This window comes from Glycine soja, chromosome 8 (genome assembly GCF_004193775.1).
Source record: "Glycine soja cultivar W05 chromosome 8, ASM419377v2, whole genome shotgun sequence".
NCBI lineage: Eukaryota > Viridiplantae > Streptophyta > Magnoliopsida > Fabales > Fabaceae > Glycine > Glycine soja.
This window is the reverse complement of record NC_041009.1, coordinates 13,266,423-13,284,728: the sequence shown is the minus strand read 5'-3', so window position 1 is coordinate 13,284,728 and position 18,306 is coordinate 13,266,423. Positions and strand designations below refer to the sequence as shown.

Sequence of the window (18,306 nt, the reverse complement as noted above, 5' to 3'; positions counted from 1 at the left end):
CTCCTATTAAGTGGATCTTAATACTTTTTATAATTAATCATTGGATTTCAAATGAGAGAAGAGAGATATCTTGGTTAAAAAAATAATATTGATATTCATACATTTTATCCATACTTATTAGTTATTAATATAATTATCTAAGAGATGAGATATTTATTTTCCTTCAAACAAACTCTTAAATTTAATTTTATAAATAAAAATAAAATATTAAACACCCAAAAAGCTTTGAAATTCAATAACTTAAAATGAACAAATAGCCCTTGAAAATTAAAACCACAATTTAATCAGTTATATAAAATGTAGCTTCAACATTGATGAGTAGTGGCAGTGGCACCTTCAGCTGCACAAAGATTCCCAAAGTTGAGAAACAGCACACTCTCTCACTCACTTGTCATTGTTATTTTTGTTTTACATTTTGTCACAATCTGTGACTGTTCGAGTTATCCGAGGCCCCTCTTTTATATGGTCGTTAATAAAAATGGCTTCGACCCTTTTCACAAAGATGCTTTTGGGCCAACGATTGATCCATCCTTATTCGTTCCTCACTCACCAGCCACAGATTCTCTCTTCTCTATTCAGTGTAAGCTTCACCTTTTCTGTGTGAAATTTCATCTGGGTATCCCTTTTCACCCTACAATTTGTGTGTGTGTGTGTTTTTTAATTCCTGTGTTGATTTCCCCCATATGAGAATGGACGTTTTGTGCCTTTGAAAATTTGGTCTTTGTGTGATCCTTCGGTTGTTTCGATTTGTGGGTATTGAGTTTTCGGTTTTTCTCATTTAAGTTTTGACTTTGAGTGTCGGAATTGGGGTATGCGTTAGTTCATTTTTTTTCCTGTTTTGTTGTTCTTTTTTGTTGATCAGTAGAGTGATATATTTGCATAATTTCCCATGGCATATGTTTCATAAAACTTCAATTTTTCAGTGTTTGGTGTTGAAGTAAGTGTATCAACTGAAGCACCATCTACATGTTCATAACACATTGGTATGGCTGGCTGGGTGTTTGCATGTTCCTTTTGAAGTGAACACTATCTGGCGGGGATTAATTTTAATTTTTGTTCTTACGAAATGGATTAAAAGAGATGGTACCAATTTGTCATCAACTGGAATGGAAGAAGTATTAATTTTTGTAGGTGCATTTTTTGAATTAGTAATATTATGAATATGAGTGAATCACTGATAATTTGATATAAATGGCAGCTAGTCTTTGAAATACAGATTTATGCATTTATATATAAATGCTTAAAACAGGATCTGGTGCTACTGTTATGTATAAAAGTTGATAGAAGCAATTAAAAAAGAAATTCAATTATATATTAACGACAGTAGGAAGACTTGTTCTTCTATTTCACTTAAAAAGCCAATCTTGATCAATATTACCCATTAATTTATTTCTGCATTGTCTTATTGACCTCAAGATTCCCCTTGATCTTTGTTTGTTATTTTTCCAAGATCTTATTATATAATTCCTCTTTTACTTGCAGAAACGGCTGTTTTGTATACGAGCTGTCCCAGTCTCAGCCTATACATCCCAAAACATCAAAACAACTGGTTGGGCTCCTTGTATGGCTTCTTCCTCAGTTGGTAGAAGGGCTACATATTCAACACAATCTGTATCAACAAATGAGCCAGTTGTATCTGTAGATTGGCTTTATGATAACCTGAAGGAGCCAGATATCAAGGTATGTTGAAAATTATTTATTCAATTCTGGTTGCAGTTTCCTTTACATTAATGATAGGGTAGAAGCTGAAATTAAGTAAACAGCCTTCACTGAAAGTTCCAGGTTTACTAAATTAATTAGGTTCAGGAAAATGAAATTCCTCTTGATCCCTTTAATTACTTATTGAACTCTGCTACTGTCGTGCCAAACCATAGATCTCAGTTGCGACAGCTATTGTCAAACTATGCAGTATGTATATGATTTAACTAAAACTCCCTGTTCTTTTGATCACTTACTTTGTAATTAATGATCTGGGTACTGATGCAATCACTGTATGTCTGGTTGGAGAATCACATTGTTTCATGAGTATATTTTTATGAATGATATCTAGTAAAATTAGCAAAGACTGTACTTATGGCCACAACTTCCTTCAACTTGTTCCTGAATCACTCAATCACTTATTTAGGTGATAACAAAGCTATCTGGTCAATCTGCTGTAATTGCCAACAATTAAAAATTTGAAATTATCTCCAATTCTTTGAAACTCCTTACTACATATGCATGGTCTGAAAAAAAATGCCTTTATATATGGTATCCTAATTTACTATTGAATTTGAATATTCATTTAAGTACTAAAACTTATCTTAGCTATTCTATAATTTCTATTCAGGTACTAGATGCTTCGTGGTACATGCCGGATGAGCAGAGGAATCCAATTCAAGAATATCAGGTATCAATGTGATTTTGTTGGGAATCACATTCTCAGGACTTCAGAGTTTTGAACAATTGAATGATATATGATATCACTTGAATATGTTTTTTTTTTTTTTTTTATTGGCAAATGTTAATTGTTATTTTATGTTAGCAAAGGGGATCGAACCTGCGACCTTTCCCCACTTCCCTTCTCCCTTAACCGTCCAACCAACCTTATTATATAATTTTAAATTTATTTTTCTGTCTACCATCTTCAATTAATGTGTACTTTGTATAACACCATATACAACAGGTTGCTCACATTCCTGGTGCCCTTTTCTTTGACGTAGATGGAATAGCAGATCGGACTACAAAAGTAAGCCAATCTCTTTTTATTATATATAGGAGTATATTTAATCGATAGACTGTTTTTCCTTTCTTAGCTTCTATGTATAGGATTGGCTACAGTTTATTGTACTGATATAGTTAACTGACTAGAGTCAGTTGACAGTTAGAGTTAGTGGAAGTTACCTTTGTGTAACTGCCTATATAAACTGAGGTGTAACCTTTCTCTCATTAGGTTGAATAATATTTCACTTCACCTCAACTCTGTTAGTGATATTTTCTCTCTCTGAGATTTTTATATTATATTTCATTCTTTTTGACAATTTTATACGATATATACATTTATGTTAGAGCTGTTCTTATATCATACTTTGGTTTACATATCTAGTCAGTAAACTTATGATCTTGCAGTAGTAAATTATAAATTACAGAAATTGGATGAAGAAAGAGAAATGTCCTTCCTAGCAAGCATGTTAGTGCCAACTACCAAAGGATATTTGGCAATTTCAGAGACCTTAGAATGATGACTGGCTGATATTTCTAATTCTTGATTATACTAGTTTACTATTTGGATTCTTGGGACTCTTTCTCTGCTGGTTATAAAATTTTAAATGTTTTTTTGGGTTAGAATATTAAGGTTATTCATTTGTTTGGAGTCTTGTTATATGAGTAGTCTTATAGGTTACATGATTATTTATAGTTTGTTTTTGGTTGGAACTGCTTTTGTTCTGGTCAATCACATGGCCTAATTTGCTCCCATGGCCCATTTATTTCAATGGAGGATAGGCCACATTTCTGGCTTTTCCTCCTTCTATAGATGCCGGGTAAAGGTTTTATCATATGTGAATGCTAACTTGTATTCATTGATCAGTTACCACATATGCTGCCATCAGAGGAAGCTTTTGCTGCTGCTGTTTCTGCTCTTGGCATTGAGAACAAAGATGATTTGGTTGTTTATGATGGAAAAGGGTTATTTAGTGCAGCTCGTGTTTGGTGGTAAGCCTTGGTGTTGTACAAAAAAGAATATAAGTATATTGTGTGGATTATGGAATCATGGATTGGAATTTGCTATTTATTTTAACTAACACCTTTCTTTTCCTTCTGCTTAAAAGGATGTTCCGAGTATTTGGGCATGACAGAGTTTGGGTATTAGATGGTGGCCTGCCGAGATGGCGTGCATCAGGTTATGATGTTGAATCCAGTGCTTCAAGTGATGCTATTCTTAAGGCCAGTGCTGCTAGTGAGGCTATAGAGAAAGTATATAAGGGACAGACAGTGAGTTTGGAATCTTTCCATCTATTTTAATATGATTTCTTATTCTTTTGAATTTCTATTGTTTTTCCTTGATTAATTGGTTGAATTTGACATTTTTTGTTTTTGTTTTAGTGCATTGATTCTCTAATGTACTTTTTTCTTGCTAGGTTGGCCCACTCACATTTCAGACTAAATTTCAGCCACATCTTGTTTGGAACATTGATCAGGTTGGTTGCTTTATTATTAGTGTCATATCAAATGCAATTCTGAATATGCATATCTTGATTGCTGAAAGAAATAAATGTATTGTGATAGGAGAACAAAATTTCAGAAAAATGAATGTTTAGAATGTTGATAGTTGTAAAAGTATCAAAAAGTTTCTTGCTGGAGAGTCCATAATTAGTTTCCACAAGGATGAGGTTAGGTTTGAAGTAGCAGCTGCAATTTGAGAAAGACTTAAGTAGCTTGAAACTGAGCCCAATTTCATTATGAACCATTTTCCTGCTTTTGTCTCACTTCATTTTTCTAACAATTTAATTACTATGCTATCAATAATTGAGTCTAGAAAATATGATCTCTGACAATTTAAAGAAACAATATGAAATTGTGACAAGATCATGTGGAGCCATTATCTTTAAGAAATATTTAGCTTAAACATGATACCGTTTACAAGACATTCATGATATATCTGGTAAAGTTGTATATAGAAAGTGGTGTTTCTTGCTAGTCTCAACCAAAGTCTTGATACTCATACTTTGATAATCTTTTATATTTGTACAACTCAAAAAACTTAATTGGGCTATTTATGGAATTGAGCCCTATATATCAGAGAAAGAGTCTGATGATGATCATAGGTTTGACATCTTTGTGTAATAAGAATTATAATCATATAACTTGAATTGAAAATTTGAAACTTGGTAACTGCAGATAAATCTACTTGAAATCTTCCTAATTCATGTTACAATCACTAGAAAAGTTGAACACATTTATGCAATATGGTTCTTGGTACTGTTTGGCAATATGATATATTCTTTGGAAATGCTCGGTCTATCAGATATAAAAATTAACTAATACTAGAAGAGGTATCAAATGTAAGTTGGACGCCTGTAAGTATATTTTAAGTTAAATGTTTCCTTATTTTGTGTTTATTTCTCCTTTCAGGTAAAGAAAAATATAGAGGACAAAACTCACCAACACATAGATGCTCGATCAAAGCCTAGGTATTTTGCTTTCCTTAATTCCTTTTATATTTTCATATCCTCACATTATATCAATTTAACATACTTATCAATCCTTTTATAGATACATGCTAAATAATTTTATTATACACATAAATGCTTAAAAATAAAAATTACTGTAAATCAAAGGCATATCCATAACTAACAATCACAAGTAATAATCTAAATACAAAATCACCATTAATCTAAGGCATTGTTTTCAAGATGACAACAACAAAATTCAAAGAACATAAGGTGTGAAAAGTAGTACTGCACCAAATTTTAAGCAAGTTGATGGAGTTAATAGCAAAAAGGAAGATGATGGAATTAATATAAAAAGAAATACATAGGAAAATGTGATTTGTGAAAAGCATAGGAAAAGAGGACTGTGATTTGTTAAAAGCATTGAAAAAGAGGACTGTGAACAATTTAAGTGTGTGAACTGTGAAGAGTTTGCACTCTACAGAACTCAAAAAGAGAACAAAGATATGTAGCAGAGAGATAGGATGCAAACTGTGAAGGGTGTGAGCAGACAACAGCGACCTGCATGAAGGATGTGCATGATTGAGCAGACCAGCAGACGATGCAGCCTTGAGCAAAAATGTTGTTGATGAGCAGTGGGTCTGGAGTGTCAGAGTTTGAAACAGAGTTCAAGTTTAAATGTTTTTGTGTGCATCATTGGTGAAGGATTTCAAACTCTAATGTTTCTAATGACAAAACACAGGAGAAATCATAATTCACAAGAATATAAAAAAGAGGCTCGGAAAACACAGAAAAGGAGGGCAAAAAAGGGTATTTTGTACCTGTACACCGTAGTGGCTTCACAACCCCATTATGCTGCGATTTTGGGCATGACAGCCACAGTTCTAAAACACCCCCAAAAGGCATGTAGTAGCCACCTTCTCTGACCCAACAGTGCTATAATATGCAATTACTTCCATGGCTAATGAAAACTGATACCTTGGCATTCCTCCATATGGATATTTCATTTTATCCTTTTCTTAGTGGTAGACATCTTACCTCACCTAGTGGGAGAAGACTTTGGTAGTTGTTTCTATATGTCAGTAGATTTCTTTTCCAAGTTACTTTATTTTCCATGTATTTACTTTTTTCTTGTAATATAAAAAAATGTTTCTTGAGTTTTTTTTTAAAAGTGCATTTCTTGGGTTTATGTTGATTTTAATCCTTTGGCAGGTTTGATGGAGCTGTACAAGAGCCTCGAAAGGGAATCAGAAGTGGTCATGTACCTGGTAGCAAATGCATCCCTTTTGCCCAGGTGCAGCATATGGTCTACTCTGTTGTGTCTTGATTACCCAGAGAAACATTTTAGATTTTCTATCTATAGCACTGTTTTTGCTAACCAGTCTTAGGTTTATGCCTTCTTTGTCTTGCATCTAGCTTTGACTTCTTAAATTTAGGGCAAATTTGTATAAACATTTTAATTAAGCATGTATTCAATAAGGGCTGCTTATAACATGAGAACGTGTGTATTGAATGGAGTTGTTGTAATTGCGAGAGCTAGAGAAATAAACTGAAAAAGCTTGTGGGAGGCTCTGTTAGTAGATTGGGAGAGTACAGTTCTCTATATCAGTATCTTCCATACTTCTATTGTCATTTGCCAGTATGATCTTGATATAAATTTGTAGGTTGTTGGTTCAATCAATAAAGATTATATGCTTCCCTAAATTCTGATCTAGTTCTGTTATACTGACTAATCTTATTTTAAGATCTGGTTGGCGTATATATGCATGTACTATGTATGTATGCATTTGCAGACTATTCAATCAATGTTAATTGTGTTTATTTGCAGTTGTTAGATAGTTCACAGACATTGTTACCAGCAGATGAGTTGAAGAAGCGATTTGAACAAGAAGGTGTGAATGTCTTCTGATGGATATTTGTAATGCTAAATCTCTTGCATTTCTTTGATCTTGTTAACTCTAATGTCGACATTTCTATTGATCTGCAGGCATCTCTGTGGAAAGCCCAGCTGTGACTTCATGTGGAACGGGCGTAACTGCTTGCATTCTTGCATTGGTACATCCCTCCCTCTATTTGGATGAATATATTGATATCTGTTGCTTTGGGAAAGGGAATGGATAAAATTACTTAATTTATGGATGAAATAATCCCTATTTCTCTCCATGGTTATAAAAGAGGAAAAATTGCTTAGAAAGGATTTTCATAAGTCACTCCCTTCCTTTTCTTCCACTTTTCATTTGCTTAGAAAGGATATTCAGAAGTCAGAACCTTCCTATGCTTCACTTTTTACTTGACAGATATTTTTTTTTATCTTGTATATTTTTTCCCCTCCTGATTAATAAGCAGAGGTAGCTTTTCCAATTAACATTCTTTCATTGCATTTCCATATTTAATTCTGATTTCGCATCCTCTCCTTAGGAGTGTTGACACTTATCTTCATTAGATGGGATATACCTATATTCAGTTACACTTGAATATCTCGAACGGGAAGTCTGAAAGTATAAAAATAGGCTGATATGACCTAGGGTTTTAAATTTTTAAAGACACATACGCATAGCTTTTCTACGGGTAATAATGGTCAGGACTGAAATTTTGTTTCATTCAAAATATAAATTGCAATATATTTAATTTAATCTTCTGCTGAGAGAAGTAGAAGCTTCATTCAGAAGCAGTAAAAACATGTGATTATGTATCTTCATGACATGGAAAATTGGAACTTGCTGGCTGGTCTGTGTTAGAGCCTTGATCCAGAAGAAATCTCTTTTCCTTACTTTTGATTATAACCTTCTTTTTCAGGGTCTTCATCGTCTTGGAAAGTCTGATGTTGCAGTTTATGATGGATCTTGGACTGAATGGGGAGCACAATCTGATACACTTGTTGACACTTCATGAATTCAATACAGCTAAATTTGCATGCCACCAGAAAGTATCTGCAAGTGAAGGGGCTGTATCCATTTGTCAAACATTTTGAAGACACCAATTTTTCTATGCTTTACTGTTTGTTTGTTGTTCTGGTTTAGTTGTGGTTGAGATTCTTGAGAATCGCAAATATGTTCCATGTCAAATGTTACTAATATTAAATCCTATCATGTGGCTTATAAAAATAATGATAGGGTTGTTAAAAAATGTCTCATAGAAATGGGAAATGGTTGGGTTTGTTAAAAATTACAAAATAAAATTTACGATCATACCACACACACTTATGCACTAATGATTAATCAGTGCTGTTGGGACACTGTTTTGGGGTGTGTTTACCCGTGGAAACTTAATCCACACGTGCCATCTTGATAGAAATTTGAATGAGACAATTGTTACTCAATGAAAAGTTCTTGTTATAGTCTGATTTGACTATAAAATCTATTATTCTTTCAGAAAATTTAGATTGTGTAAGTGTGAAAAAATTACGCAAAAAGATATGTTGCATGGATTAAATGGATGAGTATCGGTATGGTATCTTAAAAAAATGTAGTATAATGCTACATGTAAATATAGCTAAATAATATACAGATAAGCAAATAGAACTATATTTGACCGCGATAAAATTGTAAAAATAAATAGAAAAAAGTATAAACAAATAATGTATAAGTTGATTACTTCACCATAATAAAAATATTTCATAATAAAAAATTATAATATGTAAATTATTCAGAAATGTGATAGCAAAAAAAATAAAATTCAGAAATGAATAGTTATAATATAATAATTTAGTAGTTTTAAGATTTAATTAATAAATTATGCCAACTAAAAGTATTCGGAACACACTTTTTTAACATACCTTCAAATAGATTCTCTAACTTTAAAATTTATTAAAAATTACAAATCAATAATCAAGAAGAAAGAGAGGCATTAAATATATTAAATATGACGTGAGGCCTATCAAATTTATCTTTTAATAAATTTTAGCCCATGATCATGGATACACGTATCAGTTTCAATTCGCACACTCTCTTTGGTAATAAACAACTTAACCGCTTTTATCTTTTTGCTTGCCATCGTGTTGTATTGTTTTGTTTTGTTATGTTTTTTTTTTTGTCTAATTTTTTCCCCTCAAAACTGAATAACACAAAAGTCTCTACCTTATTATTATACTGCAAAGCTGACAATTTAAAATGGTTTGTTATTCCATGATATAATTATAAAAATATATATAATAAATTTAGAAAAACTTAACAAGTAGCCACATCACTTACTGGAAATATTTTTGTGGTATGTTTTTAGATATGAGCAACCTTTATAAAGTAGATGTTTTGTTGACAAAATATTATTATTTTTCTTCTTTCTTTTTCAGAAATACAGAGTTAAAAGTAGAACTTATCCCTCCACTGAGTGACACCGTAGAAGCTATTAGCCAAGGGATTGTTACTCTTGCTTCGCAAGGATCGATTGCCCATGCATAATGGTTCCTATAGGCTTCCTAAGTTTTTTTTTTTTTGACGGATTTTTTGGAACTCTTAGAAGTCATAAGTGATACGTGATTAAGGAAGAAATATTGTGCAAGATCCATTGGCTTGTTCTTAGCTCCAGATTAGTGCTTGCAAGTAGTTCTATAGTAAATTCGCGTAGTGTTTTAGATTTAGATCATTGTTGAACATTTATCGTACTTTAGTTTTTGTCATTGATAATGTAATGGATAATTTATATCTGAATGTTATACCTAAATGTTTATTTATTTGAATTGATTTTTATTTTAGCATTTAAAAACATTTTGCCTTCACTGTATGACATTTAACAAATAATTGTGACAATTAGACGTCACCATTCCAATTAGGCATGACAAACAAATATTTTAGCAGATGCATGCAGTGCCTCTCTTCACTTCTGCCACTTCAGTGTTGATATTCATTGGGATCCTCACATCGCGTTATGCTGAAAAAGAATTCCAAAGAATGTTGCCGTGGAAGTTACTCTCGGGCCTTTTCTTCCTTTTTCTGTCTGTTGTGTTCATGGTGGTTGCCTTTTGTGCTGCACTTGCTATAGTAGTAAACAAATATTGGGCGTATAATGACTCTTTCATGTATGAGATTCTCCTATCTACAATATCAAATCCCATCCCTCACATAAAAAAAAAAGAAACAATATATAGATGTATATGCATGGATTGAAAGATGTTTTTTTTTTTTTTTTTTTATCAAAGCTTCACGTGTGAGGATCATTTCTTTGAGACTCTTAAATGCGGGTTCGTACGTAACATTCCATTAGGGAAAAAAATATCAAAGTTGTGTTGTACTGTGTAGGCATTTGGCCCTAAATAATGGCTTTGCATAAAGGATCCAAATGTTCTTTATTATGCCCTTTTGCTGCCAGTTTCTCGACCGATTAACCTTTTTGGATCACTTTTACAAACTTATTTTCATGATGAGTCTCACATGAGTCTATTTTGATCATAGATCGTGTTAGAATGTAAGTTTGACTACATGGGCATCCTGTGTATCGTAGATAAAAAATCTGAGAATATTTTTGTCAAATTTGTATAAGTTGAGTATTTGTTAATTAGTATATCATAACTTTTTAAAAGAATGTCATTTTGAAAGGGAGAGATTAATTAATTAAACTCTAGCAATGAAGCAATTAATAACAACTAAGTCCATGCGCAGGGTCGACAGTAATTAAAAGACAATTCTTTTAATCGAAATGTTTTTTTTGTAAAGGCAAATATACGCGTGTGTTGTGTGGCGCTATTTGGAATGCTCTTGGGCCGTGTATTCTTGACCGGGAAACCCCAATGGCTTGAGAAGTGAGACTGAAAAGAATAAACAGCCGAACCCCTGCAAATTGTAGAGGAATGAATTAGTTTAATATGGTTCTGTTTTATCTGTGGGTGCTATATGTGTAGGAATCCATGTTTTTGTTTTCTTGTTGTAATTTTAACTTCTCTGTTTGTGGAATGAAATCATTTCTTAATATCTTGAAGTTGTCTATTTCAATTTGTTGTGCAGATAAATAATTTTAGTGACCAATCACTTTTGTTTTAAGTTCAATTGATTTGCCGTAATTTGTATAAGTAGTAACCAGCAAAAGCATTTGAGGAAAATTCACGGTTTCAACCTTCAATCATCAACAAATCAGCATTTTATTAAGAACAAACTAGTGATCTCTTGAAGATCTTACATTTACGCAATTGAAATGTACAATGGTATCATTGTGTTTTACATTTTCCAAACATGCTGGAACTGTGTTGTTTATTGTTTACTAGAAGCCGTACTAATTAAGGTAGTGGATATAAGATCAAACAGGTTTCCTGCAGCATGCTACTCGTTCTAAAGTCAAGGTGACACATAAAGTAAAATAGAGAGAATTTATACAAAGTGACTTGAGTTGAAACCTTCTTCAACTGTATCTGTACCAGAAAAGTAAAAGATGTGGAGGTGGACATATTTGATCTTTGATACTACCTCAGAAAAAAAAACTAATCAGCATGTTTTGATGAGAGGGCCACAATTCCTAACTATGTGTATGGAGAAGATGTTGTTGGAAGATACAAGATCCTCTTTGTATATATCAAATTAAGGTGTTAAGGTCAAATTAAAAGCAGATATAGTTTAGTATACTTAACAACAAAAATTGTACACACCTCATTGTTTGTAACAATTTTTTTTCTTGTCTTATCACACTCACTTAAAATCACTAGTCTATAAATTTGCGAAGACATATCTACCATTTGTTAAGATTTGTTGTTTCACTGTGCAGAATGCAGGTAACATTATTTGGTATACATTGAAGGATCCTTAAGAGACTTAACCATTAGATGATAAAAAAAATACATCCAAAAAACTGAAATACTTGGTGGTTCTTAATTACCTGCAAAATGAATCTGATTTACTCTAAACTTGGTTCTTCTTTACATGCAAAATGAATCCAATCTAATCTAAACTTGGCTCTACATTCAACATGGAAAATGAACTACGAAATGAATCTAATCTAATCTAAACTTGGCTCACAAGAGGGCAATATTTACCAGAAAACAATAAAATAGAAAGAAAGAAAAAAAAGGAATTGAAATGAAACAATGGAAAAATGCAAACAGATCATGAACAGTTTGTAAAGATTAATTCATTCTTGCTTTGCTTTCTTCTCAATGTCTGTCCCAATCAGCTGTTTAAGATCCTTAAGAATGGTAGGTCTCGATTGAACATCCTTGTGATTTGTCAAAGTAGTGACAACTTCTTTTGGAACAAAGCACCTTTCCTCCGTGTACAACTTCTCTTGAACAAAGGGAGAAGCAACCAGAGCGTGTAGATTTTCAGGAGGAGGTTCAGCTTTATCTTCCTGCTACAATTAGAAAAATATAAGATATGAGTTTGAGCTAGCTTAATTAAAAATATAAGAAATAAATTAAGAAGAAAAATTCAAAGATTGACTTGATACTTTCCAGATAATTTTGGAGTAAGTTACTAACTTCATTAATTTCAATGGTGTTAAATCATGGGATGGGATGACTCTTTTTTTAATTCTTCGGAATGTTGTTCAATAAAGTGTAGACATGTAGACATTAATTTTATAACGAAAACAAAAGAAAGTAAACCATGAAATATTATATAAAAAAACTGGAAAATTACACACAAAGCAGTTACATAACAAAAACTCATTTGTATATTTCTTGTTCTGAACGTCACTCTTATGTTATCATTTGTCATGTTGACCATGTCCTCCTCTTGTAACCGTTTCCTTAAAACTCTCTCTTTTTTTTTTTTTAATTTTTTTGATATATTAAGTCTCTCTAGTAAAAGGAACGAAAAGTGATATTGATACAAAAGTGGGTCATATACATTAGTGAACTACACATAACTAACCAAATATCTGGCAATAATAAGCAATTTCAACTTTCGTATTTACCAATTAATGATCGAGCAAAACAGAAGACAATCATCCTTATATATCTATTGTACAATAATAACGCTCTAATTTAAGGAGGTCCTCACACGTACTAGATGACAAAATACTCAGCAATTAGCAAATTAGCACATACATTCACCATTCGGATTGTTAAAGTAAATATATATTGAGGAAGCAACACATAATAAAAACCAATTAAAAACATTAAAAGGAAAAAACAAGAGTGACATTTCCACTGTGAATTCACTAAAGTTACTAAAATAGTTAAAATTCAAGTGAAATTAAGCAGTTTCATAGCTAACATAATTTGTGACACACATGATTAAAAATTATGGCAAGAAATCAACAGTCACGTACCTCGAGTGTGTTCATGAGTTCAAGCATCCCAACTTGGGCCTGAAGGTACATAACATACTTTCCAGCTGCATGAAGCATCTCAGCTGTGTTCATCTTTGGTCCACCAGGGACCAACTTCCCAAGCTCTTGAGTCTTCTTAGTGATCTTTCTTCTCCTTTCTCTCGCCGCTACACTCTGTGGAGATATGGTTCTCTCATTGCCTTTCTTCTCACATGGAAGATCAACACAAGTATCACCATATTGTGTCTCGGAGAAGAGTTTCTGTTGCAGTTCCTCTGCTTGCAAGGAGCAGCAATTATCATAAGGAATAACAAAGCCATCTAAGAAACTGGATGGTAGTGTGGGTGTAGTAAACTCTTGCAATGAAGAAGAGTACACGTGTTCTTGTTGTCGTTGTTGTTCCTCATAGCAGCACTTTTGGCGTTTTGAACATGGGAGAAGTTTGTAATCTTTATGAGTTGGGAAAATGTCCCCATCATAAGGAGGGTTTACGTCTGGAGGATAGAGAAAACCACCAGTTGGGTCAATATAGTTCTCAAAAAGCGCGTCTGAAAGAAAGAAGCTTTCATCTGAATAGGGAAAAAGCTGTTGGAGGTTTGGTGCTGCTACTTCTTCTGGCATGGCTTCATGGAAAGTGTTTGTTTCTAAGTTGGGAATTTGAAGAGTTTCAAAGTTGAAGTATGTGCTTAGTGCCATTGTAACAAAACAACCTGCAACATGGAAAAACAAGTTCTATTTAGTGGAAACTTAAACCAACATAGAAATAGAAGAAATGGTGCATTAATTGATGATTCTATAACCACCATAGAATAGAAGAAATGGTGCATTAATTAATAATTCTAGATATAAACATGCACATGCAAGCTTGCCTAGTGTAATGGTCTAATGCATATGTAGAGGAAGGAAGAAGAAAATAATAAGAGACAAGACATGAAGTTTAAGTCATGCTTGTGCATGCCACAAGACACAAGAATCTTTGCTTTAGATAATTCTAGCATATAGCTAGAGCATCTTTGAGGGAGAAATAGAGAGAGACCTGAGAGAGAGAGAAATACGATGCTGTAGATTTGAGTGTGAGAGAAAAGGAAAAGACAGTGTGAAGACTTTTATGTATGGAAGCTATGAAAACTGATTCTATCCTCACTCTGCCTCTTGCTGCTTTGTGAGTGGAGACAATTTAGGGGAAGTTGTAGGCAGTTACGGAGAATGAATTATGAGAATTATTTATTTTTTATAATTAAAATAAAATTCACATTACATTTATGATTTTTCTTTGGTACCTATAGAAAAATTATGGCACAAAACATTTCAGTCCCCATTTTATTTTTTTCATTTTGCTATACAATATATACAATTTCAGTGCATGGTTGTGACATTAATTTAGCTGGGATTTTGTGTAGCTTCACACTGCTTTGTAGATTTTAAATCTGAAATTGCCAGTTGCATTTACTTTGACCAAAAAAAAAAATACCATGAATATAACCGTACTGAAAAACTATTAAGCATAATTGCGCATAAGCATATTCATACTTTTCGGCATAAGTTGTCTTCAAATTTTGGGTAAAATTGTATTGAAAATATATTTTATGACAGGAATATTAATTTCTACCATACAAAATTACAAATTGTGGTATTGAGGAGAACATGTTAAGAACAATTTAAAATTATTTTATTGATTGAAAGTAAAATTGGAATCTGACAATTTTATTGGCCGAACCATCTTATCAGATGCCACTACCAAAATGATGTGCTACAAGGTATTTTTCTCACCAATCACAAAGATGCGCAAGCGTTTACTAAAGAATTTCAAAATTAAAAAAACTTGAGTTTTAAACTTAAAAACTAAACTTGACTATCCCTGTCACGATTTATGCAGAAGGAGAATAACAGATATATATAATAGCGTATATCATATCATGGCTTTGTCAGGCTGATTCTGATTTCTGATATTTTCAATGGGATTCCTACACCAGCTGGAATACCAAATACCTGAACCCCTACCCCTTGAGATACATCATATATGTGCTTCTAAAATAAAAATATGTCAAATATGTCACTATATAGAGAAGATGATGTATTTTGAAAGTGGTTGTATTTCAAATATGTTTTTTAATTATATGCTCAAACACATATGTTGTATTTAATTCGATTCATGTCTTATAATTAACAAAACATAACTTTTTTTTTATCCCAAAGAATGGAAGTCAGTATCATGATATTTATAACAATTTATGAATTATAACTAGACTACACCTTACCTAACAAAACTAAGTTTAGTGAAACTCATTCAAATTATCACTTTATATTATATGAAAAGTTATTTAATTTGCATAATTAACATTCTCTACTTTCACTTAAACTTGTTAATTATATTTTAAAAATAGTTCATGACTTAAAATTTAGCGTTATTATACCAAAGTAAGTAGAGGATAAAATCCCTAAAGCAGAAAGAAACTACATAAAAAAACGAGCTAAAATATCAGTACTTTTGACAAAAATAGATAAAAATAAAAATCAATTTTACATAAAAGGTCCAAAATATCACAACCATGCCCTGAAATTATAGCAGTTAAAATAAAAACAAGGGCTAAAATTTTGTGTTATTTTCTTGTCTCTCTCGATCACCTAGGAAAAGAAAAGAAAAGAAAAAAAATGCTAATAATCCATTCTCCATAACTGCCAGCAACTTCCCCTAAATTATCTGAACCCACAAAGAGGGCCGAGTGAGGATAGAGTCAGTTTTCTTTTCATAGCTTCCATGCATAGAAGTCTTCACACAGTCTTTTCCTTAATCTCTCACACTCAAATCTACAACAACATCGTCGTATCTCTCAGGTCTCGCACACAAATACTCTACTACTTGCTACAAATATCTAAAGCAAAGATTCTTGTGCTTGTGCGTGCCATATACATTACTAAAATCTCAAGTCTTGTCTCTTCTTAGTTGTTATCTTCTTCTTCTTCCTGTTTCTACATCACTTGAGCTTTAATTTTAACCGTTACACTAGGCTCGAATGCATGTGCATTGTATATATATAGAATTACGAATTAATGCACAATTTCTTCTATTCTATATATGTTGGTTTAAGTATCCACTAAATTGTTATTTTTTTTTAATATTTGCAGGTTGTTTTGTGATGATGGCACTAAGCACGTACTCCAACTGTGACACTCTTCAAATTTCCAACTTAGAAACAAACACTTTCCATGAAGCCATGCCAGAAGAAGAAGTAGCAGCACCAAACCTCCAACACTTTTTTTCCTACTTAGATGAAAGCTTCTTCCTTTCAAACACGCTTCTTGAGAACTACATTGACCCAACTTTCGGTTTTCTCTATCCTCCAGGGATCAACCATCCTTATGATCCCTTCACTTCACTCACTAGTCGTGATGACATTTTCCCGACTCATGAAGATTACAATCTTCTCCCATGCCCAAAACGCAAAAAATGCTGCTACGAGGAAAAACAACAACATCAAGAACACGTGTACTCTTCACTGCAAGAGATTACCACACCAACCCTACTATCCAATTTAATAGATGGATTTGTTGTGCCTTATGAAAATTGCTCCTCCTTCCAAGCAGAGGAACTCCAACAACCAGTCTTCTACGAGGTTACACAATATGGAGACCCTTGTGTGGATCTTCAGTGTGAGAAGAGAGGTACCAAGAGACCAATATCTCCGCCGAGAGAAAGGAGAAGAAAGATCACTGAGAAGACTCAAGAGCTTGGGAAGTTGGTTCCTGGTGGACCCAAGATGAACACAGCTGAGATGCTTCATGCAGCTGCAAAGTATGTTAAGTTCCTTCAAGCCCAAGTTGGGATGCTTGAACTCATGAACATACTTGAGGTATGTAACTGTTAATTTCTTGCCATATTTTCAACCATGTGGGTCGCAAATGATGTTAAGTTATGAAACTTCTCTATTTCACTTGAATTTTAATTGCTTTTAATGTCAATCTTTTCATTCTTTTAATTTTATTTTTTTGGTGACAAATGCTTAATAGAGTCTCTTTTTAATGTTTTTAATTAGTTCATATGTGACGATGCCTCAATATTTGCTTTAACAATCCGAATGCATGTGCTGGGTCATTGCATATTTGGTCATCTAGTAAGTGTGAACACTTGCTTAATTAGAATTAGTTAGAGTATGCTATTATTGTTCACGTAGAAACGTTTTCTAAGCTGTAATGTAATTAAGGTTTAGTCCATTGCATGTCTTCCGTGACTCCATGTTGCTTCTTTGTAAATACAAGTTGAAATTGCTGAATTGCCCCAGTTGGTTAGTTATATGCAATTTACTAAACTATGACCCACTGTTGTATCCATGTTGTTTTTCATTCCTTTGGTTAAAGAAAGTTAAGGAAAACAGTTACAAGAGGAGGACAGGATCTATATAATTAAGAGACTTCCACCAGAGCAAGAAATATGCTTAAAAACCGTGTTTGTTATGTAACTGCTTTACATGAAATTCTCCACTTGTTTTTCCTTTATTATTATTATTAATATTCCATGTTTTACTTTCTTTTATAATAGTTATAAAATGCATTTCTTCATTTTACTTCATTTTACTGGACAAAATTTGGAAGAATTGAAAAATAGGGCCATCCGTGATTTACCACCCTTAAAATGAGCTAGAAATTATCAAATCAATGCTTTCAATTTTTCATCTTACTTTTTTTTTTCTTAATATTCAAATTCATTTCGTATCTCCTTAAATTATTTTGTTAATTGTCTCAGGAAGATAAAGCTGAACCTCCTCCTGAAAATATACACGCTCTAGTTGTTTCTCCCCTTGTTCAAGAGAAGTTGTACACGGAGGAAAGGTGCTTTGTTCCAAACGGAATTGTCACTACTTTGACAAATCACGAGGATGTTCACTCAAGACCTACCATCCTTGAGGATCTTAAACAGCTGATTGGGACAGACATTGAGAAGAAGCAAAGCAAGACTAAATCTTCATAA

At 32.9% G+C, this 18,306-nt stretch overlaps 3 protein-coding genes across 3 annotated transcripts; 2 read left to right on the top strand and 1 right to left on the bottom strand.

The window, feature by feature from the left end:
• The first annotated feature begins 317 nt into the window (after positions 1-317).
• Positions 318-8,493, top strand: LOC114422089 (thiosulfate/3-mercaptopyruvate sulfurtransferase 2-like). Its single transcript, XM_028388287.1, has 12 exons — positions 318-580; positions 1,483-1,680; positions 2,330-2,389; positions 2,666-2,728; positions 3,569-3,693; positions 3,810-3,972; positions 4,119-4,178; positions 5,113-5,171; positions 6,363-6,444; positions 6,979-7,042; positions 7,138-7,205; positions 7,947-8,493. The coding sequence occupies exons 1-12, from the start codon at positions 479-481 to the stop codon at positions 8,040-8,042; spliced, it is 1,140 nt and encodes a 379-aa protein (XP_028244088.1). The 5' UTR covers positions 318-478; the 3' UTR covers positions 8,043-8,493.
• Positions 8,494-12,200: 3,707 nt separating this feature from the next.
• On the bottom strand, positions 12,201-14,041 carry LOC114421341 (transcription factor bHLH52-like). The gene is made up of 2 exons (XM_028387222.1): positions 13,341-14,041; positions 12,201-12,416 (listed from the first exon to the last, which is right to left on the bottom strand). Exons 1-2 carry the CDS (start codon positions 14,034-14,036, stop codon positions 12,201-12,203), a joined length of 912 nt encoding a protein of 303 aa, XP_028243023.1. The 5' UTR covers positions 14,037-14,041.
• Positions 14,042-16,480: 2,439 nt separating this feature from the next.
• LOC114421338 (transcription factor bHLH52-like) lies at positions 16,481-18,306 on the top strand. Its single transcript, XM_028387218.1, has 2 exons — positions 16,481-17,191; positions 18,082-18,306. The coding sequence occupies exons 1-2, from the start codon at positions 16,481-16,483 to the stop codon at positions 18,304-18,306; spliced, it is 936 nt and encodes a 311-aa protein (XP_028243019.1).

Bases quoted from the DNA above. Each gene is read 5' to 3' on its own strand.
- LOC114421341 (XM_028387222.1), bottom strand. From the start codon at position 14,036: ATGGCACTAAGCACATACTTCAACTTTGAAACTCTTCAAATTCCCAAC. The intron at 12,417-13,340 runs GTACGTGACTGT...TAATTGTAGCAG, and splicing joins AACTCATGAACACACTCGAG to GAAGATAAAGCTGAACCTCC.
- LOC114421338 (XM_028387218.1), top strand. From the start codon at position 16,481: ATGGCACTAAGCACGTACTCCAACTGTGACACTCTTCAAATTTCCAAC. The intron at 17,192-18,081 runs GTATGTAACTGT...TAATTGTCTCAG, and splicing joins AACTCATGAACATACTTGAG to GAAGATAAAGCTGAACCTCC.
- LOC114422089 (XM_028388287.1), top strand. From the start codon at position 479: ATGGCTTCGACCCTTTTCACAAAGATGCTTTTGGGCCAACGATTGATC. The intron at 3,694-3,809 runs GTAAGCCTTGGT...TCTGCTTAAAAG, and splicing joins AGTGCAGCTCGTGTTTGGTG to GATGTTCCGAGTATTTGGGC. The intron at 7,206-7,946 runs GTACATCCCTCC...CTTCTTTTTCAG, and splicing joins CTGCTTGCATTCTTGCATTG to GGTCTTCATCGTCTTGGAAA.